A 20,670-nucleotide genomic window follows, 5' to 3' on the forward strand; every position below is an offset into this window, starting at 1 on the left:
TGTCTAGAGTCAAATGATGGCTGCAGCTCTTGAGCTGCTTTGGTCTTTCTTGCACTTAAGCTATTAAACACAATCCACACCAATGAGATCTGCCCTGTTGGCAAAGCAGAGCTTCCACTTCATGCAGGGGCAGCCAGGCCCTTCTGGCATTATCCAGTATGTCCTTCGGTCCTAGAGCTCTGGTCCTATTAGGTGACTATTCCACGCTATAGATGGATGGATGCCCAGTCTCCACTTAAAATAGACGTTTCTAACAATGCCCAGAAAGAGCATTCCCCTGACATGCTCACCGCCCCTCTTATTGACCTCAAAATCCTCCTCAGGCTTGCTTTAGGCCTTCCCAAGTGTCCTCTGGTTTCTTCTGCCCCAAAGTGAACTTACATTTTACCTCACTGCTATGTGACTTTCATCGTGGAAAAGGCAACTCATTGAATATTTGCACTAAACTAACTTGGCGTCTAGGTACAAAGGACCCCACACGAATGATTGTCCTCTGTTGATGGAGTGTGCTTTGGTAGAACAGTCCAGACATGGTTCAGTTTTTACTTAACCTCGAGCAAATGATCTCCCCACTCTGAGCCTCATCAGTGTTCATCTTCAGATGGCACTGATAATGCCTAGAGTGGGCACTAGTCTGGGGAGGAAGGGGATCACGTCTTTGTTGTCAGCACAGAGCCACCAATAATGAACCCTTCCTTCACTGCCCTCTGCCTGCCTTTACCTGGTAACCAGCCTCCCCGTCCATCTCAACCTTGTGCTTTCTGCCCTTGTCTCAGCTTACCTGAGAGAGGAACTTTGTCCTTATTTGGAAGTTCCTCTTTGCTTCCACCTTCCACCCATGTTCCTTCCTGGTGTCTCCCTCCTCTCCTTTCTCCTCTGGCTTATACTAAGACTACATGTTTCTTTGACCTAAATTTGCTTCCTCAACATAGTTTCTCAACCTGTCTCTTAGTGGAAAGGTCATTATCAAATGTGTTGCCCAAGGTGGCCTGGAACTGTAGCAAGACACAGGTAGCATATATCTACAATATTACAAGAAATGTAGCAGTACCTCACAAAACATCATGTATGAAAGTGGTCCCTTTAATTTAAGAAGAAGCCCCAGTGAGGCCAGAGACATGATAAGGCTTTCCATTTCATTCTATGCCTTGTGAAATGTGTAAATAATTTCTCAAAAATTCTAACTTAGATTCCAAGGATGGTTCACTGCCTTAAATTTCAGGCACCATTTTTATAATACAGCGTTGGAAGTGGCATTTATCTACATCACAGAATTTGTTTAAATTAAAATTTGTTATCATCATCCAACCACACTGTAGAGTTAAAACTAGATGGTGAACTACCAAGATGTCTGAGTAGAAAGTAGCTCGATGTTCACATGTCTTACACTACATCAGTCTTATTAAAAGCATGGCTGGGGCCTCAGTGGCTCAGAGTACTTTGCGCTCTTGCAGAGGACCTGGGTTCATTTCCCAACCATCACATGGCAGCTAACAGCCATCTGTAACTCTAGTTCCAGGGAACTCTGCCGCCCTCTTCTGGCCTCTGCAGGCTCTGCAACATGTGGTGTACATACATACACACAGACAAAACACGCACACACATAAAATAAAAACAAATCTTTAACAAAAGAGAAGTACAGCTCTTTTGTATTTTGAGACTATGTTTCTACTTGTTTTGAACAATATTCCATTTTCTCTTTCTTCTGCCATTATCCTTCTGAACAAGTTCTTATCTAGAGATAACCCACCTGAGTGACTCATTGCTTGGCAGACAATAGCTTACCACTTGGACACATTGTGCACCAAAATATCAACATGTCTCCTCCATATTTGTTAACCTTAAAGACCAGGTCAATTCCATTCCCCATGAGCAACTTTCTAAGCCTGTTCACAGTTGGGCAATATGTTTTCATTCCTCTCAACCACATTGGGATTTCCCATCAAGCCTTGGAGCTAGTTGCCTTGTGACCATACATCCTTATCTTGTTCATTTGTTTCACTTTTTGTCATAGCATATACTTTTCTTCCCCTGTTAGCATGCAGGCTTCAAGCAGGCAGAGGTCATTCCTCTCTCCCACAGCCTGGCATCCCCAACATAGCTCTCAGCATAGTAGGTATTTTACCCACCCTTCTTTCTGTCACTTACCCAAGAATTCTTTCATTTCAGCATTTATTTCTGGCTCGTGCTATAAAATGGAATCACCTTTCCCTCTGCACTGTTGGAAACTCTTCCTCCAGATTTGATTCTAGTTAAAAATAGGCATATTAATTTGTTCCTTCTTCCAGCCATTAATGTTCATTATAACATGGATACCTACTGTGCATAGGTCAGAGAACCAAGGGGTTGCATTAACAATTGCAGAAAACTTGGGAAAGGTGGTACAACACAGTAATAACGAATAGGAGGGTATATAGATAATACATCGCGGCCATAGACAGATATACTATGGTAGACTAATAAGGTAGCTTGATGCCAGAAAATATAAGTATATGAGCAAACTGACAAGATAAAAGACACTGGGGACCTAACGAAAAGCCACTGGATTATGCTTAAATGGGGAAAATGTCTTAGAACAGGTCATTTGGGCTTAGGTCTTCAAGAAAAGGGTGGACCAGAGTCTCAAAGAACCAGACCGGTGCATATTTCTACTTGCTATCATTTCCTACACTAACCAGTAAAACCTGGGTCCTATCTAGGCATGTAGTGACTAGCCACTAGATAAATGAATAACCGATGCTGAAAGGGGGAACAGAAGCCGTGTGGAGACAGTGGCTCATGCAGAAAGCGTGTGTGTTGTGCTCAGGAAACAGCAGGTTTCTTCTTCTGGACAAAGACAAGAAATGATGTGTAAAGTGAAGTAAAGGAAAAAAATCAGGGAATGAAAACATACATCTCTCCCAGGTTTGGGTTTTACCAGATATTAAGACACACCCTTTTGTCCATCCATTCATCTTTTGATACTATAATTATTTATTAACCATGTGGCATGTGCCCAGGCACTGTGCTGAGACCAGAGGATCCGAAAAAAGCACAGTCTCTGCGTTCAAGGATCATGCAGCCGTGAACTAGTAAGTGGTGAGGCATACCTACATCCCTGACCACCATTAGTCCAGAGGATTGCTTTGTCCTGCAGAGAGCAGAAGTTTTAGCTAAAAGGAGCTTTAACATGGACTGTGTCATAATGGCAGAGTCATAATTGCAGATGATTTGAAGGCAGTAAAGAGGATTTAAAACTTAGGGGAAAACGTTTTGCCCAGAGGGTTGTCTGGGATTCTAGAATGGCCAATTAAGCAGCTATAAGGAGGAAAAAAAAGTTTATTTATGGCCATGCATGAGACCAGGTCTGCCGGTCTCCTTAGCTTTGGATCTAAATCATGGGCTAGGAGGGAGAGGAAGACATGCTGACGGGGGCGGGCCTTGGGGTTAGCCATATTATCTTTTCCTTGAACATGTGTCCATGGAGCCAAAGTTGAAAATAGATTTTATTAGAAACCAAAGTCAGAAGATTTTGGATTTGGAGACAAACCTCCAAGGGTCTGATGGTATAGGGACAGCAATTAAAATGCAGACATAAAAGAAAGATAGTGAATGGGGTAAGGGAGGAGGGGTTGCTTTTAATGACAACTTCCTGAGAAAATCTTGGTTATTTGGTCTTTGACCTCTTCCAATTCTAAGATCTCGATCTGATTCAGGGATTTTGACCTCACTTCCGAGTATCTAACTTTTGCCTTTTTTTCTTTGTTTCCCACTCTTTTTATCCTCCAGGATGATGGTCTCCCAGAAAATGAGCATCAGCTGTCAGTAGCTGGCAAGATCAAGAAGCATTTCAACACAGGCCCCAAGCCTAGCAGCACAGCAGCTGGAGTTTCTGTAATAGCAGTAAGCATCTGAAATATCCACCTCTAACTTTTAAAAGCAGCCCTCCCAAGAGATAGGCATTCCCTGGAGATTCCAGAGACAGCATAGTGGGTCATTTCTTTAGACAGTAGTGGAGGGTGAGGGTGTTTCCCTGGGTGCCTCATTATCCAATACCCCCAGGGTATCTAGCAGCATATATTAATTTCATCATTTTTTTAAAAGAAAAAGAAAAAAATCATTTCCCCAAACTGGACTCTATGCCAGTGTAAATTCTTGACTCTCAGTTAAAGCATTCAGGGACCTTTTGCTAGAACCTGGAAGGAAAGGGAAGCTGAGAAGGAGGAAGGAGGAGACGTAGTAGAAGAGAGAGAGAGAGAGAGAGAGAGAGAGAGAGAGAGAGAGAGAGAGACTGGAGCAATATAGACATGTATACCAAACCTAGGTGAAAGCCAAAACAGAACAGAAAGCAAACACTGCTTTTCAGAGAAAGGAAATTACAGAATGCCCAGTGAAGTCACAAAGTTTTGCTCCTTAGAAATTTGTTAGGTTGACAATTTTTATCATTTACCATTTTATTTGATGAGGGTGCCGTGGAATTTTTTTCCTGTTCTACACACACAGGCAAACACTATATGTAATTTGATAGCTTCTCTAACAGAGATTAAATTGGTCTGAGAAATGCTAAAGCCTCAAACTTCCTGGTATCGAATTCTAGAGTGCACATATATCAATGTCTCACATAACTTGAGTTTCTAACAATTTCCTCTTTAGCCAGAGTATGTACGCTTTACCAGCACACTCAGTGTGAGGCCCACTCGGGCTGTTTCCCTTTTCTCAACAGAGAACTTGAGACAGGACGATAGGGAGATCCTGGTAGAGTAGTAGTCACGCTGCGGGCAGCCCTGCTGCTCAGCTCATGCGCAATGTGCACTGGTCAATCCTTTCTATGGGTGTTTTAGTGTTCTGCTTTTCTTCCTGGTTTTGATCTTAACTAGAGTGCCAAAGCTAAGACTCGTGTAAGGGGCCATGTTGGCAGTTATGAAGCAGGTCTCCATTAGTAACTGTCTGATAGGGACTTCCTCACTTTGCAAGAGGCACGGAGATGTGCTTGCTCTTGCTGTTCGAATCTCACAGTTCTCCAGGGACCTTTTTCAGTACGTTGTGGGTGATGACGTGCGAGTAAACTGATGGTTAACCATAGAATGTAAACTCTTTGGGATGTTCCTCAGCAATGCTGAGGTTCACACATTCACGTTGTTCTTTTTGCCTCTCTTTATCTCTTTCCAAAACTCAGTGAGGGAAAAAAAATATCTCCTGTCCTCCATGTTTTCTAGAATGTTCACATTCTTTGTCATCAGCTAACATCCACCAGAAATTTTTATAAGCCCCTATCTCTTGGGGAAACACAGTTAAACCAAAGTTCTATTTTCATAGGTTTGGGTATTCTCAAAGATTTGGCTCCAGTGGTCCACCATTTTGAAACAGGTGGTCAACACCATTGTCCACAAAAAGGAATGTTTCCCTGCTCCTACTTGGAGCTCATGGCTGTTACAGAGAGTGTTTTTCCCACATGGACCATTTTTCCCCCATAATTTCATTTTAATTTGTTTTTGGTTAAGTTTGCCTTAGCTGTTCAGTAATGGTTTGTTTAGTGTTCTGGGGAGTCCTGTAATGACTATGGACAGAAACTTCTGTGTGATTTTCCAGTTAGCAAATGATACATCTTTGAGGGCAAATTCTACTTTAATTAGACACTGATAAATTCTGAAACCAAATATTTATGAATTTTTTAAAACCTCATCAAAATATCTCAATAGAATATCAAGAGTCACTGATACTTTTTCTAAGTATCAGGGCTATACCATTTTGAATGCAATTGTTTGATTTTGTTTTTGTTTGTTTTGCTACCGGTCCTGTACACTATGCTGACCTAGAACTCACTATGTAGCCCCTGCTGGCTTCATTCAAACTTGAAGCAACCTTCCTGTCTCAGTCTCCTGAGTGTGGGTCATTGTGCCCAGCATGAATGCTATTTTGAATACAGAGGTCTCAGTTTTTCACTGACATATTTTCCATGGCAGTCAAACCACAATGAAAATATGGGTTACCGAGTGCCCCCTGTAACTCTGAATTACACTTGAGTTCAGTGAGTCTTTAAAGTGCATTAGGCATTACACAGCACTTCGGCATAATCTTTATGTTAGCCCCTGTCAGTCAGATCTCAAATATGAAAAATATCAATGTCAAAAGAAAGGGACTGCACTAATGCACCTTCTCCAGGATGCTCTTCCCACACCAGCATCTCTGCTTTCTATGAGGACCCCTGGGAAGCTTCACGGCCTGGGGCAGAGCTGGGAATTAGAAGCTTGCCAATATAACTGCCTTGCTTTTAGCTTTTAGAATAACACTGGCAAATTTCATAAACTTGTTTCTGGTCCTAAGTACAAAGACTAAGTATTAGTAGGATTTTTATCACAAGAAAAAGTCCCCTAGCTTTAAATAATATTCCACTCCAAACTACAAAGTATGACGACAAAGCAATAATCTTTTGGGAGACAGGACTTTAGTGGGAGGTAAAATAAATACCTTTTATGAATGGTATAGTCTATAAAGGCCACTTGACAATTTAATAATCTGATTTTATTCCCCCATGATTAGAATGTCTTCAACACGTATAACATGGTGATTATTTCTGTTTGATAAAGTAAAATATAAGTTTCCTTCAAGGAGATTTTTCCCCTGAGCATGTTATGTTCTCGGGAGGCTAGAAATTTATCTTAAATTGTCTTCATCATATACAGTCTTGTTCTTTATAATTATGTGCACTCCTGGAATTTTTTTAAAAATTAGATTGGAGTATCAGTTTGTAGATGTTTTTTTCTTTTTCCTTTTCTGGAAACAAATAGACATGCCTTTGGTCTCTACATGTGATTTGTCTTTCTTTAGTCAGAAATCTACCTGGCACAAAGCAACAACGGTTATAAAAGAGTTTATGACATGCTCTCTTTCTTGAGAGACAGAAGAACAAAGGGACATGTGGGCTCGTGAGCACCCTCTGTTCACAAGTATCATTTTGTAAACACACAAGAAAGCATGATCTGAAACACATGATCTTGTTTGTGTTGTCCCCTTTGCTGCCCTCCTTCTCATTCCAAACATTACTGAGACCAAAAAAAGCCCAGATGATGACTTCACACGAAGGCTCCACAAGGGTCCCCAGTTGGCTGGGAGAGTAATTATCAACTGGAGCTCTTGGGGGGTCATCGGGCTGTTCTGAAAGAAGGGAGGTTGATTGAGCATTCTTGAGTCAGGCAGTGTGGTCAGTGGGGCATCTGAGGCTGTCGGTGAAACTGAGATATTCTGCCTCTGATCAGGATTCCATTGTCCTGCCAGCTTTCATAGCAGTTGGACAAGTTGTGTGTGTGTGAGAGAGAAACAGAATAGAGAAGAGGAAACAAAAGGTTATTAAAATACAGTTTATAGACATGAAGTGGAATTGGAGATGACATTTTAACGGTGGACTCTCTGAGAGCTGAGAGGGGGAGGGAGGCATGATTAGGTTTGTGCAGATTGATGAAAAACCCATGACTAAGATGCCACTTCCAATTGTTTTCCCCATTTAATGCTGTTTATTGTTTTAGTTGATAATTTTCCTAATGTTTTAACATTGTCCTTTTGAATTTGCTCATGCAAATAGAGCATTTCAGTCTAATTGAACAAATCCATACTAATCAGCTAATAATTGTGGTACTGGAGAGCTTGGTTCAATAGCCCTTGCGCCCTGCTCTATGGCAGTCTGCCTGTAGATGGCACTAGAGAACTAGTAACTTGTCGCCCTCTCTGTGGCCAAACAACCACCTTCCACAGAGCAAGTGTGCTACAATTTTTTTCTTAAAAAAAAAAAGAGAAAGGAAAGAAAAGAAAAAAAATAATACATTTTTTGAAGATTAAAACCTCATGTTGCTTTCTCCGAACACTAGTCTAGCCTAGTTTCCAATCAGGACACCAAATCTCAGAGTGGTTTCTAGTTTAAATGCCTAGTACCCTAGCACGTATTTTAAATACTGTTTGTGCATTAAAAGTAGAATCTGTGAAATCAGTGAGACACTTGAAAGAACTCCGGAATCTCTCTTCCAAAGCAAGGTGCATCCTGAGTGGGCAGAACAGGACTCAGGCAAGCAGCAGGACTTGGAGATTGAGGCTTTTATTCTTAGGTAGCCAAAAGCTAACATCTTATTCCAGAATGGAAAGTAGTGGGAACTTACCATGTGTTGTATTTGCTGTGTCTTTTGTTAACCTTAAGCACTTAACTGTACATATGTGCTTTTAATGTACACAGAAAACATTTCTCTTTTTTTCCCGGAGAAACTATACTATCTCATCTCTTTAGTTCAGGAATAATATATATATATAAAGATCAACTCTTTCTTAAATCTAAATGCTTATGATTTTACCCTTTTCAAGCCTTGTTCCTTTCCTCTTATAAAGCTGACAGTTTAAGCCTACTGGATATTATTGGGGAGGGTGTCAAATCTGTCTATTCATGGTGACTAAAACTGATTTCAGTTTAACTGTATATTTTCTACTGTTATAACAGAAGAAGAGGTGTTTTTATATCTTTTGAAATTGAGGACATGGTTAAATGTATATTCAAAATCCTGTTTGACAGACAAATCTACCTTAACAAATTGGCATCCAGGATACTCGTAAGGGATTTGTATTTCTTTATTTTTATTTTATTTTCAATGTGCAGATTATGTTATTAGCTAGCCGCTCTGCAGAAAGGGCCTCATCACTATGTGTACATACGTACGTAGTTAATGACGAGCGTGGACTGGAGTCTTAATTCGTGAGCACAATGTCGATCCACTGAGTTGCCCCATTTCTCTCTGCTCAGCTGGACCACGGGTTTACCATCAAGAGATCAGGGTCTTTGGACTACTACCAACAACCAGGAATGTATTGGATAAGGTATGAGATGGTGCAGCTCAACAGTCAGTGTTTCCATGGCAACGTGCTGGCAGTCTCCATTTACCAGTTCCTTCAGTGGATAAACATGTTTTTGATTTGTTACCCAGTCCATATGCTGCTTTATCGGTTTCATTTTAATCTTGATTGAGATGCCACACCCCCTCATTCCTTTTTTTCACCCATTCTTCACACTGACATTTGCCAGCTTTCTTTCCATTGCACATGCTCAGTATCGATTCCCCCTTACGGTTAAAAAGACAGTATATTCCGTGCTGATGCCAAAGCCTTTGCCTGTTGTTGCTGATTGCAGCAACGATGTTTCCAGTGCTCTCTTGCCCTGTAATAAATGGAATTACGGTAGCACTTTAGTGTGTATTCTATAGAAGTATATACTGTCATTTTAAAGTTACCCAGCCCAGCCTTAACCTTCTCAGATGATGAGACAATGCATTTACACCTTAGCAGTAGAAACGCCTCCCAGTACAGCGGGCTACAGAATGCATTGTGTGTGTTGGTAAGCTTGTGTTTTCAAGTTCTCCACCTCTGCGTTTTGTTTCTGTTTTACCGTTTCCTTCCCCCTCTCTCTCCCCAAGCTCCCTCAATGTACTGGCTCCTGCATGAATTTTCTTTCTGAATTTTGTAATTGTCAGATTCTTTAGTTGGCTTATCTGCTTGAGCAAGGGGGTCTATGGGAAGTGTGATTTGTTTAACCAGCTTATGAATTCTGTCCCCTCGTTTCCCATTCCAGTCAATGGCGCTGGCATCTCCTGCCAGGGGCATTGTGTGTGTATCTCTCTAGAGTTACCCACAAGCAAGATGGCTTGCAATGGTTTGAGAAATGAACTCTGAGAAGTTCTAGGGAACTTCTCTTCACCTTAATGTCTCCAAAATGATCTCCAGGTAAAAGTTCCATGATGTAACACTCGCCAAGAAAAAGCCCCCAGCTTTGGCATTTGTTTTCAAATAATAGAGTCTGTTGGTTGGCACAGCACAGTGTCTGCCTGACACCGTCTCAAGGATCAGACTGCCAAGTTTTACCAAAAAAAAAAATGTTCATGTGTGCATAGATACAATATACTTAATATATATATAAATATACATATATACATATATACATACATACATACATACATATAAATTTCCCCTTTGATCATTGCTCCTAATTATTTTTTATAATTAGGATCTAAAACAAAGAAAAAACAACACCCAGACAAATAAACAAAATGTAGTAGTAAGGTCATTTCTAGGTCTGCTTGTAATAGGAAAACACCCAGGCTCAGTAAGAGGATTTTCCAGAAAAGGCTCTTTGTGCCTTCAGGATTGGTCCGAGGGAAGGGATCGCACATCTAGTGTCTCATTTACCTAAGCAAATTAGCTCTGGGGGAGGGGGAGTTAATTATGATTTGCCTGCACACAGACCCATCCTTAACCTTCTCAAAAGATGAGACAATGCATTTACACTTTGACTTTCCAACATTGAAGAGAATGTAGAAGAGTAGATTTCACATGCTGCACACACTCCTAAAATGCACAGAACATTTCCAGCACCCTTCCAGGCCCTTTCCAGAGCATGACTTTGTCCCAGGGGTAAAGGCTAAGCAGAAGTCTACCTGTGGTAATTAGTCTTGCTCCCTTTCATACTTTATGCAAATTGAGCTGTAGAATGTTGCAGCCTTTCTTATCCTATGTGTCCTGTCCTGGGGCAGATCAGCCAGACGTCTACATGTAGAATTGATAGATGCTGAAAAACAGGCCTCAAGTGTGTCTAATTACATCTGTACGTATTTGTGCTTTCTTTTAAAGCACCAGTAAATTCATCTAATTTCAGAAAAAAGGAGTACTCTGAGAAATTACAAAACTTATAAAATTAAGGGTAGAAGCAAAGTATCAAGTAAACACAATAATTAATACATGTGACCCAGTATTAAAAAGACTAACTGCAACCCTAGTGACAGTCCCCATCGCCAGACAAAATGACACATCCCTGAGTAACGGGCAGGAGCAGATGGGAGATAATCTCTTTCTTCTTCCACACATAAACTGCTCTGCTTTCCAGCTGGGGGCAGTAACAACAATGTTTATAGTTACTGCTGCACTAAACAGCGTACACAGTATGTAAAGCTAAACTGGAAACATGACACTAAAATCTCATTGCCGTCTATGCTTAATTAGGAAGTTTTATAATGCCATTTAGCCCCAGAATGAACACGCTCTCCTTGCTGATCACGAATGCTTCCCTTTTATCTCCATGGAAGTGGGAGCATTCATTTACCCACAGTGGCAGGCCAACTCTTCAATATAAACAATCATTGCTTGCAAAGGACCCCAGTCCTGGTCCTTGTGTTTGTAAGTGCTTGTGGCTATTCATACTGTTCTGGGCAGAGCACTTCTGAGTCCCAGTTGCACTTACAAAGTAGCTCACATGAGGGTGTCAGCTGCTAACACTGGCTCCTTGCAGTGCCCCAAATCAGTGAGAACCTCTTAATTGACATTTTAGCAATCATGGAGACATGATGGGGGTCCATTTTCCTTTCTCTCTTTCATGCCCCTGACTCTCTCAGCAACTCTGCTTTCTACCTACATTCAGAGCTGCATTTTCTGACTGGCCCATTTATCCAGGAGGCCTTACCACCCAAAGCCCAAGCTCACAAGCTCACTGGGCTATTCCACATCCCTCCTGTCCCCCAGCCCTGAAACATTGCTTCTCCCTGATACAAGTCACAAGAAAACACATCCTGCTCTAGGCCTCCCTCCTCCCTGCCAAAGTGGGCCTAGTCCCATTGTATCTACCTTGCTCAAGCACAGATGTCCCTGCAGCCAGTACCATAGCCGAGAACACGCAGAAGAGATTTCTACGTCTGAAGTATATGCAGACAACCAGGACCATGGCCAAAATGAAGTAACTTGGTTAAATAAAAACACAACAAATAAATAGACAAACAAACAAACAAACAAACAGGACACCAGCTTTTGGAAAATGCAAAATAGGATGAAGTGAGGAGGTAAAATAGGACAAAACCGTGGTTGGGTTCCCAGACATGACATGACTAAAATGTGCATATTGGTTTCAGCCCCACTCCTGAAACAGTGAGTAATGAGGCAGAGCCCTGGCAGCCAGGCGCTGGCTTTGGGAGGCTATTAAATGCTGTCATGCTTGGCTGTTAAAAGGAACAGGGTCTATTAAATGTATCTTGCTGGGTGCAGGTTTGAAAGAGGTGTCCCTATGGATGCCAGATAGCATTCTCAAAACACTGTGAGCACAGCAGACCTCTGCTCAAGGAGGCCTGCTTGATGGCCAGTTGCCTTGGCCTGGTTATTCTGAGTGCCAAAGGCTGCCAGAGGCAAGCAGATAGCCCTGTAACAGCATGGGATTGGTTGCTTCTTCTAGCTCCCACCCCAACCCCTGGCTTCTTCTGTAACAGAGGAGTAAGTTTAAAGCATCCAGCAAGTCATAGACCAGTTTCAAGACCAATCGAACTTCGATGACAAGAAAGCTTCCATAGAACAGTGAGCACTGGATCCAGCAGTTATAGCTTAATAACCCCTGAGTGATAGCTCAGGCCAGGTTCAGACACCCCAGAGCACTCGGTAGCTATTGCTGTGGCAAGAAAGTCAGGAATAGCTAGCTGGGTGTGGTAGTACATGTCTGTGATCCCAGCATGTGGGAGGCAGAGGCAGGTGGATCGCTCTGAGTTTGAGGCTAGTTTGGTCTATGTAGCAAAATCCAACAAGCCAGGACTATACAGTAAATCTTGCCTCAAGAAAAAAAATTAAGTTAAAAAGTAAATAAATACAGTACTAAAGAGCCACTTGGGCCATGGTTCCCCAAACCACGCAGATAGCTGTTTAGTTCTGAATTTGTTTCGTCTGATTTATTTTCAGAAGTCTCTTCTGAGAGAATTTCATATATATATATATGTCTTTGGGTAACTTCAACTTGTATCTAGAAATGAGAGAAAACCATTGAGCCTAAGTCCTCTCCCCAGTGGTATGAATTGAAGAGAGAGTCTATTCCTTTCCCTGGGGTTTCTGACAATTCAGTATCTACTATATACTCTTTGGTATCTATTTTTACTTCACCATCCCTCTTTTTAACTTAAAAGTAAAAAAAACAAAAACAAAAAAAGCCTCAGTGAAGTTTAAAATGCTGTCCTTGAGGATAGGATTTGCACGCTGCAACAAATGAGTGGAATCTAGCCTTCTTCCTGTTTTATTTTTATTAAGTTTTATTAGAATACAGCTATATCCACTCATCAACATGTTGTCTGTGGCTGCTTATGTCCTACTGTGAAAAGCTGTGTCAGAGAACCATGATGTGAAACACAAAGCTTGCCTGTTTGGCCTGTTGCAAACCCTTGTGTTTAAGGGTAAAGGCTAGTTCTAGATTTAGAGTACCATCTGTTAAAAATGCAAATTTCATGAGAATAGGATGGGACTCACTTAAAACGGTATCTTTGCCAAAGTGAAAAATGAATAGTTGAACTCAAAAGAAGAAATTTTGAGGTTGAATCTGTTTTTGAAAAGGAAGAGTTGGAGTAACCAGACAGCATCTAAGATATTCTGTAGGTTTTTCATTTTTAACAACCCAGGAGTAAATAAGCTAAAATTGTACTTGCAATAAAACCACCTAGCCCCTGACACACCTGTGAGACTTAGTTTATGTTTTTAAGTTTTTACAGATTTGCTTAGGATCAACCCTGCCTGGGTGATTAGCTCACTAGTGTGGTGAGGTGCAGCCACGAGGCAGTCCAGTTTCTCTTCCATCAGGAAACCAGGGGCTGCAGAGCAGATGAAGAAAGTAAATTCAGCCCTCTGGAAGCCTGAGACAAACACCCTGCAAGGGCTACCTCTGTAACCTCTTCTGAGGCTAGGAAGGTGACAGTGCCAGGCTGATTGAGACTCTTTTAAGCACCTAATCTAAAAATCTTGTGTCTGATCAAGATAGCTGGCATAGAAGCACACAGTCAGCCTTCCCAGGAAAACAGGAATAATGTCTCAGAGAGTCACCTTGAGGACGTCACATGGAAGACTGTTTGGATCTATCCTGTGCAAGCCTCTTTTCGACATTTTAGCGGTGACGTTACCTCTAGTGAAAAGCCACGCTGTGTCTCCAGGAACTCTGGCAAGGCCCCCAAAGGATACAACAGCCAAACAAAATAGAACCGCGCTAACCATGACAATAAACACAATGAAATGAGGAGGGATACCCGGATCGATTTGTTAGTTTAATTTTAATGGCAAGCAAATTATAACTTAGTCCCTACAGAGTGAGGGTTAGCAAAGAGCGGGTTCCTGAGATTAATGCCCCAGCTTCCTAGGTAGCATGAATAATGGATGGACTAAAAGGCAAAACGCACAATAATGTTCTTTTATTAATGAAATGAAGACTCGTTGTGATGGCTGGCAATAAATTAGGAAAAGCCGAGGAGAGGAAGTCATCAACACTTGCGCCTTTGAAAAATGTAGTTTCTTAAATCCAATAATTACTGCCATGACAGAAAACATCGCTGCACAACAGAAATGAAGTACATCCCTTGTGAATCCTGCCTGTATTGCAGAGGAGAAATATTTTTGATCCATAGACTGTAAGGTCTATTATTTGCTAAGAGAAAGCACAGCCCATTACAGTAGATTGATGGTGATATTAAGCATTCTGGTGGAATTCCATAGGTGAACACATTTTTCTGGGACTGAGGCATTGGAAGACCCTCTTTAGTGCATGCTCATGGGCTCTAGAAGACAGTGTGGTAGAAAGCATGTCCAAGGTCATATCATTATCTGGGGCTAGGACAAAAGCGAATTCTCCCAACTTCTACTCACTGCTGCTTCCAAGAGGATTAAGCTAAAGCTGCCAGACAAGACAGGCTTTACAGAGATATGTGGTGCCTCCAAATAGCAAAGACAAAGCTGATTCTATAACTCATGCTCCTGATTCCTGCCAGGGCTTCCCCTGCTATCATGGTATTTCTCTCTTTAACATTGAACAGGGACCAGATACAGTTCAAGTTCATTTGTACATACTTTCAAATTTAATGTCAGAAACGAGGATTTAAAACATCTGAGTAGAACGTAGAACACAGGCTTACTTCATCAATAGAAGGAGCCATTGGCCAAATAATTCTTCTGGTTAGGGTCTCCTTACATTCAGTGTGCCTGGTATTGTGGTAGGCTCAGAGACAGGATAGATGTTAATTCCTCTATATTCCAAGCTATGTATTCTGTATGCAGGTCCCTGAGTTGCTGTGATAACTGGCATATTACAACCATTTGTCACCTGCTTCAGTGGCAGCCAGGGCTTTGTCAGAGTCAAAAGCTAACAGTTTGTGGTGGTTCTTCTATAGAGGATGGGCTTACATTAGTCTGTTTTTCTACATTATTTTATTTTCTTATGATAATGTTCTTTCAACCAAGCTCTTCATACAGAGAATGGGGACAGAGACATTCACCCATTTGAAGTTAGTCATACTTGGTTACCACTGATCAGCCTTGGAATCCTAAGAGCTCCTGGCTCACCTCTAACCTGTGGTAATTAACATCAATATGTGATACTACAGTCTTGAGATTCTCTTGGGGCTCTTAATGGAAGGGAGACGTTGGGGATTTCAATAGCAAGTCTATACATGCTGAATCCAAGAAAACCACAAACATTGAGCAGAATAAACTACAAAATAAATCTTTCAGGAAGTCTTATGTGTTAATAGAACATTTAGCCCATACCTTAAGACATGTTCACTTTGCGAAGGCAGGCAGTGAGGAGGAGACACTGAGAATATCTTCAATATCTGAGAATCTTGTATGAGTGATACAAAATAAATGAATAAGTAAACCCACCTCTCAGCCATTCAGAAATGGCCTGGAGTTTAATGTGTGGCACAACATTTCAGAGGACAAATCATGCTTCACATGCTTCTGGGAGGGTTTCTAGTTTGTTCACATTTGCATTACAATCTGCTGTGAATACATCACTATGAGTAGTTATGTTTTCTTGCTGAACCCATCAGTTCTGAAATGCACAAGGGAGCTACAGAATCCGACTGTAAAGAGCAAATGGTACATGTCTGAGAGGTGTGCCAATTGTGAGGGCTCTAATTAAAATTCTAAAGAAATCACAAAAGGCAGTACTAACTGTACTCAGATGCATAGTCACCTAAAATAATTTTGGATTAGATGAGAAGTATGTGATACATGCATGGTCAATATGCCACAGTCTGATAAGTATTTTGGAAGTTTCTGGTTATAGCATAGAGAAATTTACATGAACTTTGCAAAATCTGCACATAAAAGGTGGTAAGAGAATAGTCCAAATAAAAAACAAAAGATTTTGTCAAGAAGGTTCTTGCCAGAAGGTGGTTAGTGGGTGATGGGGTACAGTAGATGAATTGTGATGAGGTCCCAGATACATATATTGGGCTGGGCAGAGAAGAGGTCATGTCAGGTGGTGGACAACTTGAGCCAGGATGGAGATCTGAGGACAGTCAAGTGGAGTCCAAGACATGTCAGTTACTGTTTTGATGTTGTGGGAAGAAAGCCCAGACTAGACTAGTTTAACCACAAACAACACTTATAACCAGACACGTCTGTGGGTGGGTTCTAGCTTTGGTGTTAGGTAGATTGAGCACTCACTCAAAGCCCAGTTCCCTCTGGTCTCCACACTTGTGGCTCTATCTCTGACTTCAAAAAACATGTGGTATTGAATTTGAGAAGCCATTATCTGGAAAACTGGAATTCATTGTGAAGGAAAATTTTGAGAGACAGTGTCAGGGTGTCCTGTTGACTGGGTAGGTTTCTGTCCTAAACCTGTCATCTTAGGTTTGCCTCTAGTGGCAAGTCCACTGCTTCGCCTCTCATAGATAGAGTAGGACCCTCTTCCCTCGAGTCAGTGTGAGAGTGGAAAGATGTCCAAAGGGAAACTAATGCAGAATTGACTACAGTAAGGAGGGCAAAGGGCTGTTATTCTAGAAGAGCCACTGTCTGATAAAGATTCACAGTGGATCTACTGATGTTACCGATCAGTTTTGAGTAATAACAAGAACTAGACACTGGAAAATTTTTACTGTCAGTCTATTGCCAAGGCTGGGGCAAGGATTGAGACTTTAGGAGGGATTGTAAATAAGCTGGACTTCGTGGAAATTGACCTGTCAGCTGCTTGTAGGACGTACTGGAGACTGGGTACCTCAGAGGGAAGCAGGAGACCTCTGTTGGAACTCTTCATATTTCAATAGCCACAGAGTTCATAGTGTATCTATTGTGTGCTGTGAACTGTGGAGAATTCAGAGAAGGCATCTAAGACTTGACTGGTGGCCCTTCATGGACTCTATCAGATGGGGAGGAGGACAGTCATGATTTATGTTGGACACACAGTGAACATACTACATACCACACTGGAAATGGGTATGGACAAACACCCTAACAAGAACCACAGATCACGGAGCTCGAAATAGAGTGTGCTAGGCCTCAGGGAGCAGAGGCTTATGGAGACAGATACCCTCTAGGTGGTCTTTGGTTACTAAAGTTACTGATAACTACTGCAGTGACCCAGATGGACAGGAAACCCTTATTTCTGTGGTGAGCACTAGACCTAGAGGGTCACAGTTCCCCAGATTCACAGTGGGTTGGACTGGCTGGATCCTGATTTACTGTTGCCCATGATTTTCTCTGATGGGCAGCATACAGTCTTGGATACTCTCTGTGGCCCCAGGGTCTTCTCCCTGCTACTCGGCATGAGAACAGAGCTGAACTGAGCTCTGCAAACATGGAGACTCTGCTTTATCCTGTTACAATAGATTACAGCATAAATGCTTTGCTTGGGCCTTGTGTGGGAGATATGCATTCTATTCTTAGTGTAGTGTACAGGCAAATTCCCTCCACTTATTGAGCCTTAATAACAGTCCTATAAAGACAGAGCACTGGTCAGAGATGCCCAGGACAGCCTTTTTCACTCTTAAGCATCTGTAAACCCGATAGAAACTGCCATGTGACCCATAGTCCAGGACATATGATCACAATACACCTTTCTAAGAAGTGTTGTGAGGTTCAGGAGCACACAAGCACACAAAGGCTCATCTAGGAAGGCGGACATTTAGAAAGCTACTAATTAGGGAGATTGGCAGGTGGGCCTGAGCACTTGAAAGCAGAGCAAGCCTTCTCTAGGCTGAGGAAGAAGGAAGGAAGAGAGTGAAGAAAGGACAGTGAGGGTGGGGGGCCGTCTGTACACAGGCTCACCCTGAATGCCACTGGCTTCTGAGTCAGCTCCATTCTGTGTTTATGGAGAAATGTCTCGTTTCGGTGGCGTATGACTTAAAGCAGCCGAATAGACAGGCAATCACAGGCATCTAAGGCCGACCAAGAGCTAAATATTTGAAGGTCCTTGAGAATTCAACAAGGAGAATCACAGAGTCTACTTCCACAAGTCTGCTGCTGCTTTGTTGTTTGGGGAGATGCAAGAGCACAGGGCAAGGGAGGGGGAGTTCGCCTTCTGCTTCCATTGCTAAATTTTAGAACATTATCTTGCATCACACTACAAAGGGGGGAAAAAAAAAGAGTGCCTCAAACCTCTGTAAGCCTTGATTGTTTAAAACTTTTCAGAACATCCTATTTTATCTATAGCAATTTTGTAAGTGTGAGAAGGGGCCACACCTGCTCCTTGTGTTTAACACTGATGGAGCTGAATGAATGGCTAAGACAGCCACAGGCATCGGTGCTCGCTCCCTCCCTCCCCATGCGTCCTCCCATGTCTGACTGCCTCCATCAGCACGCTATCCAAAGCCAGGGAGTTTTCCATCCCCAGAAAGGTAGAAATACAACTATAGTTTTTATGACCAGGAGATGAGTTTATATTACCCTTGGGTTAACTACAGAATGCTTTTTATGTTAGACAGACTAAATAGACATCTGTTTTCTACAAACATCCAACTCCACACAAACAGAACATTCTCAGTTTGCTTTGAAAAGCAAAACACCATGTGTTGTGACTTTACAACGTTTTAAATAAAGTTAGGAATTTAGGTTTGTGAGGCTGAGGCTTTCATGAAATTGGTGGGTATAAGACCAAAAACTACACATAGGAGGTCCTTTAAAATTCAATGAGGGGCAGAATCAAGGCAGACATTTCAACAGGGCAGCCATTGGATGGTTATTTTAGCCGTTCCGTGAAGCGAGAAGTGAATTATTAAAGTTTATCGCCCTCATTGGCTTCTAACACTGTTACTCGGCGTGTGCATCATTTTTAAAGTGGAAATGGCTCAGCCTAAGTAAGCCATTTACTGCCCAGTTCTACACGCTGTCTCTATTTCGCTCTTTATTACTTCATTTTGGAACTTTGATTGCTTTCTTTTAGATCTAAGATGGTTCTAATGCTATTCTGCAATCGTATGAGGAGCTTAGTCTTCACTTTGTTCTCAGAACCAGGCAGGCTATAAATTTATCCCAGTTCTTTGAAGAAGCCAACAGTAAAATTTCAAGAGGAGAAAATGGCGGCAAATATCCTCGCACAAGGAAAATAATCTCCTAAAAGCAGAATAGCCTCCAGGCTGTGTCCCTTTAAACAGGGACTTGCAGGCAAGGAGAGCTTGCCCTTCCACTGTAATCCATGTTTAGTATTTTTTTTCTTTTGAGCTTTGTACCTGCTTTTCTGCTTTCTGTTAAAGTTTTGCTATAATGGATCAGTCCCTTCCCTCACCGTTAAATCTGAAATGAAGTCACGCTGTCCCTATAGTGATGTTGTAGTAACTACTGAGGCTGAAGCTGGGTAGCACATCTCAGAGATCATCTGAGGTTTCCTTGGGAAAATTCGGCATAGAGACAAGAGGTTGGGATACTCAGAGAAGAAGGTGGAAAAAGTTCCTCACGTTTATGAAAATTGACGTTAGGATGTAAAGTGAAACCCATAGAATGTGGTCCCTGGGCTTAATTTCATTCTAAGCCATGCTCCCTTTCAGGCTTTGGCTTCATTAAAATTCACCCAGCCCCTCCCAAGGTTCTGCCACCATCCCCTCATCAAGGGACAATAAGATCATTTAGAGTGAAAATTGCTAACAGCAGGCAGGGCTTGTGACCATGTTTCCACATCTGACAACTTTATCACCCTTCAACCTTATTATTCTTGTGCCCTAAGCTGCTTGTTGGCCAACACGCCCCAAGGGGTTTTCTTACCTGTCACACACAAAGGACTGAAGTTCTGTTTAATGTGGGGGTGATTCTGAAAGCCACGGGGTGATAGATATGAAGCTGGTGGCTCTGGGTAGGTTGCAGCCTGTGACATTGCCTGTGCTTGCTGGCTTCATGAGCAAGGATGGTGACTGCTGACCTAAGCAAGCCATGATGGGCAGGTTAACCTGGCCAGCATACTTTCCAACTGCAAACCATCTAGAGTCTCTCTGCCATGTCCCCTGGCCTAATTGTCCTCTTTCTCATTTTATGCCCCTGCTAGACCACCGCTCTTGATAAGGAGAGGCAGGTTTTCCGACGAAGACGCAACCAGGATGTGAGGAGCCGGTACAAGGCACAGCCAGCTCCACCAGAACTCAACTCGGAATCAGAAGACTACTCCCCCAGCTCCTCTGAGACTGTTCGCTCCCCCAATTCGCCCTTTTAATAAGACCCTTTTACTCCAAGTCCTAGCTTAACCCTTTAAGACTCTGAGATTTCCCCTCCCCTCAAACTTCTGTAAAACAGGTTCATCTGATCTATCTAGCACTCAGTGCTGAGTGGCAGAACAGAAAGTATGTTTGGGTACCTTTGTAGCAAGTTCCCTTTACTGAATGAGAAGGCATGTGCTGTTTGTGACAACAGTAATTTGCTGCTAATAGGGGTCCTTAAAGGGTTAAGGCTAATTTGCAA

The 20,670-nt window shown here is 42.1% G+C and overlaps 1 protein-coding gene across 1 annotated transcript in view; it reads left to right on the forward strand.

Annotated features, from left to right (window-relative positions):
• Positions 1 to 20,427, forward strand: part of Dclk1 (doublecortin like kinase 1) — a 281,860-nt gene extending 261,433 nt beyond the window's left edge. Inside the window, exons 16-18 of the mRNA XM_028763452.1 lie at positions 3,769 to 3,882; positions 8,759 to 8,832; positions 20,261 to 20,427. Of these exons, the coding sequence (XP_028619285.1) occupies positions 3,769 to 3,882; positions 8,759 to 8,832; positions 20,261 to 20,318 (246 nt within the window). The 3' untranslated portion in view covers positions 20,319 to 20,427. The remainder of the gene's footprint in view (positions 1 to 3,768; positions 3,883 to 8,758; positions 8,833 to 20,260) is intronic.
• The last annotated feature ends 243 nt before the right edge of the window (positions 20,428 to 20,670 follow it).

The sequence above is a fragment of the Grammomys surdaster genome, unplaced genomic scaffold (genome assembly GCF_004785775.1).
Source record: "Grammomys surdaster isolate TR1022 unplaced genomic scaffold, NIH_TR_1.0 139, whole genome shotgun sequence".
Classification (NCBI taxonomy): Eukaryota; Metazoa; Chordata; class Mammalia; order Rodentia; family Muridae; genus Grammomys; species Grammomys surdaster.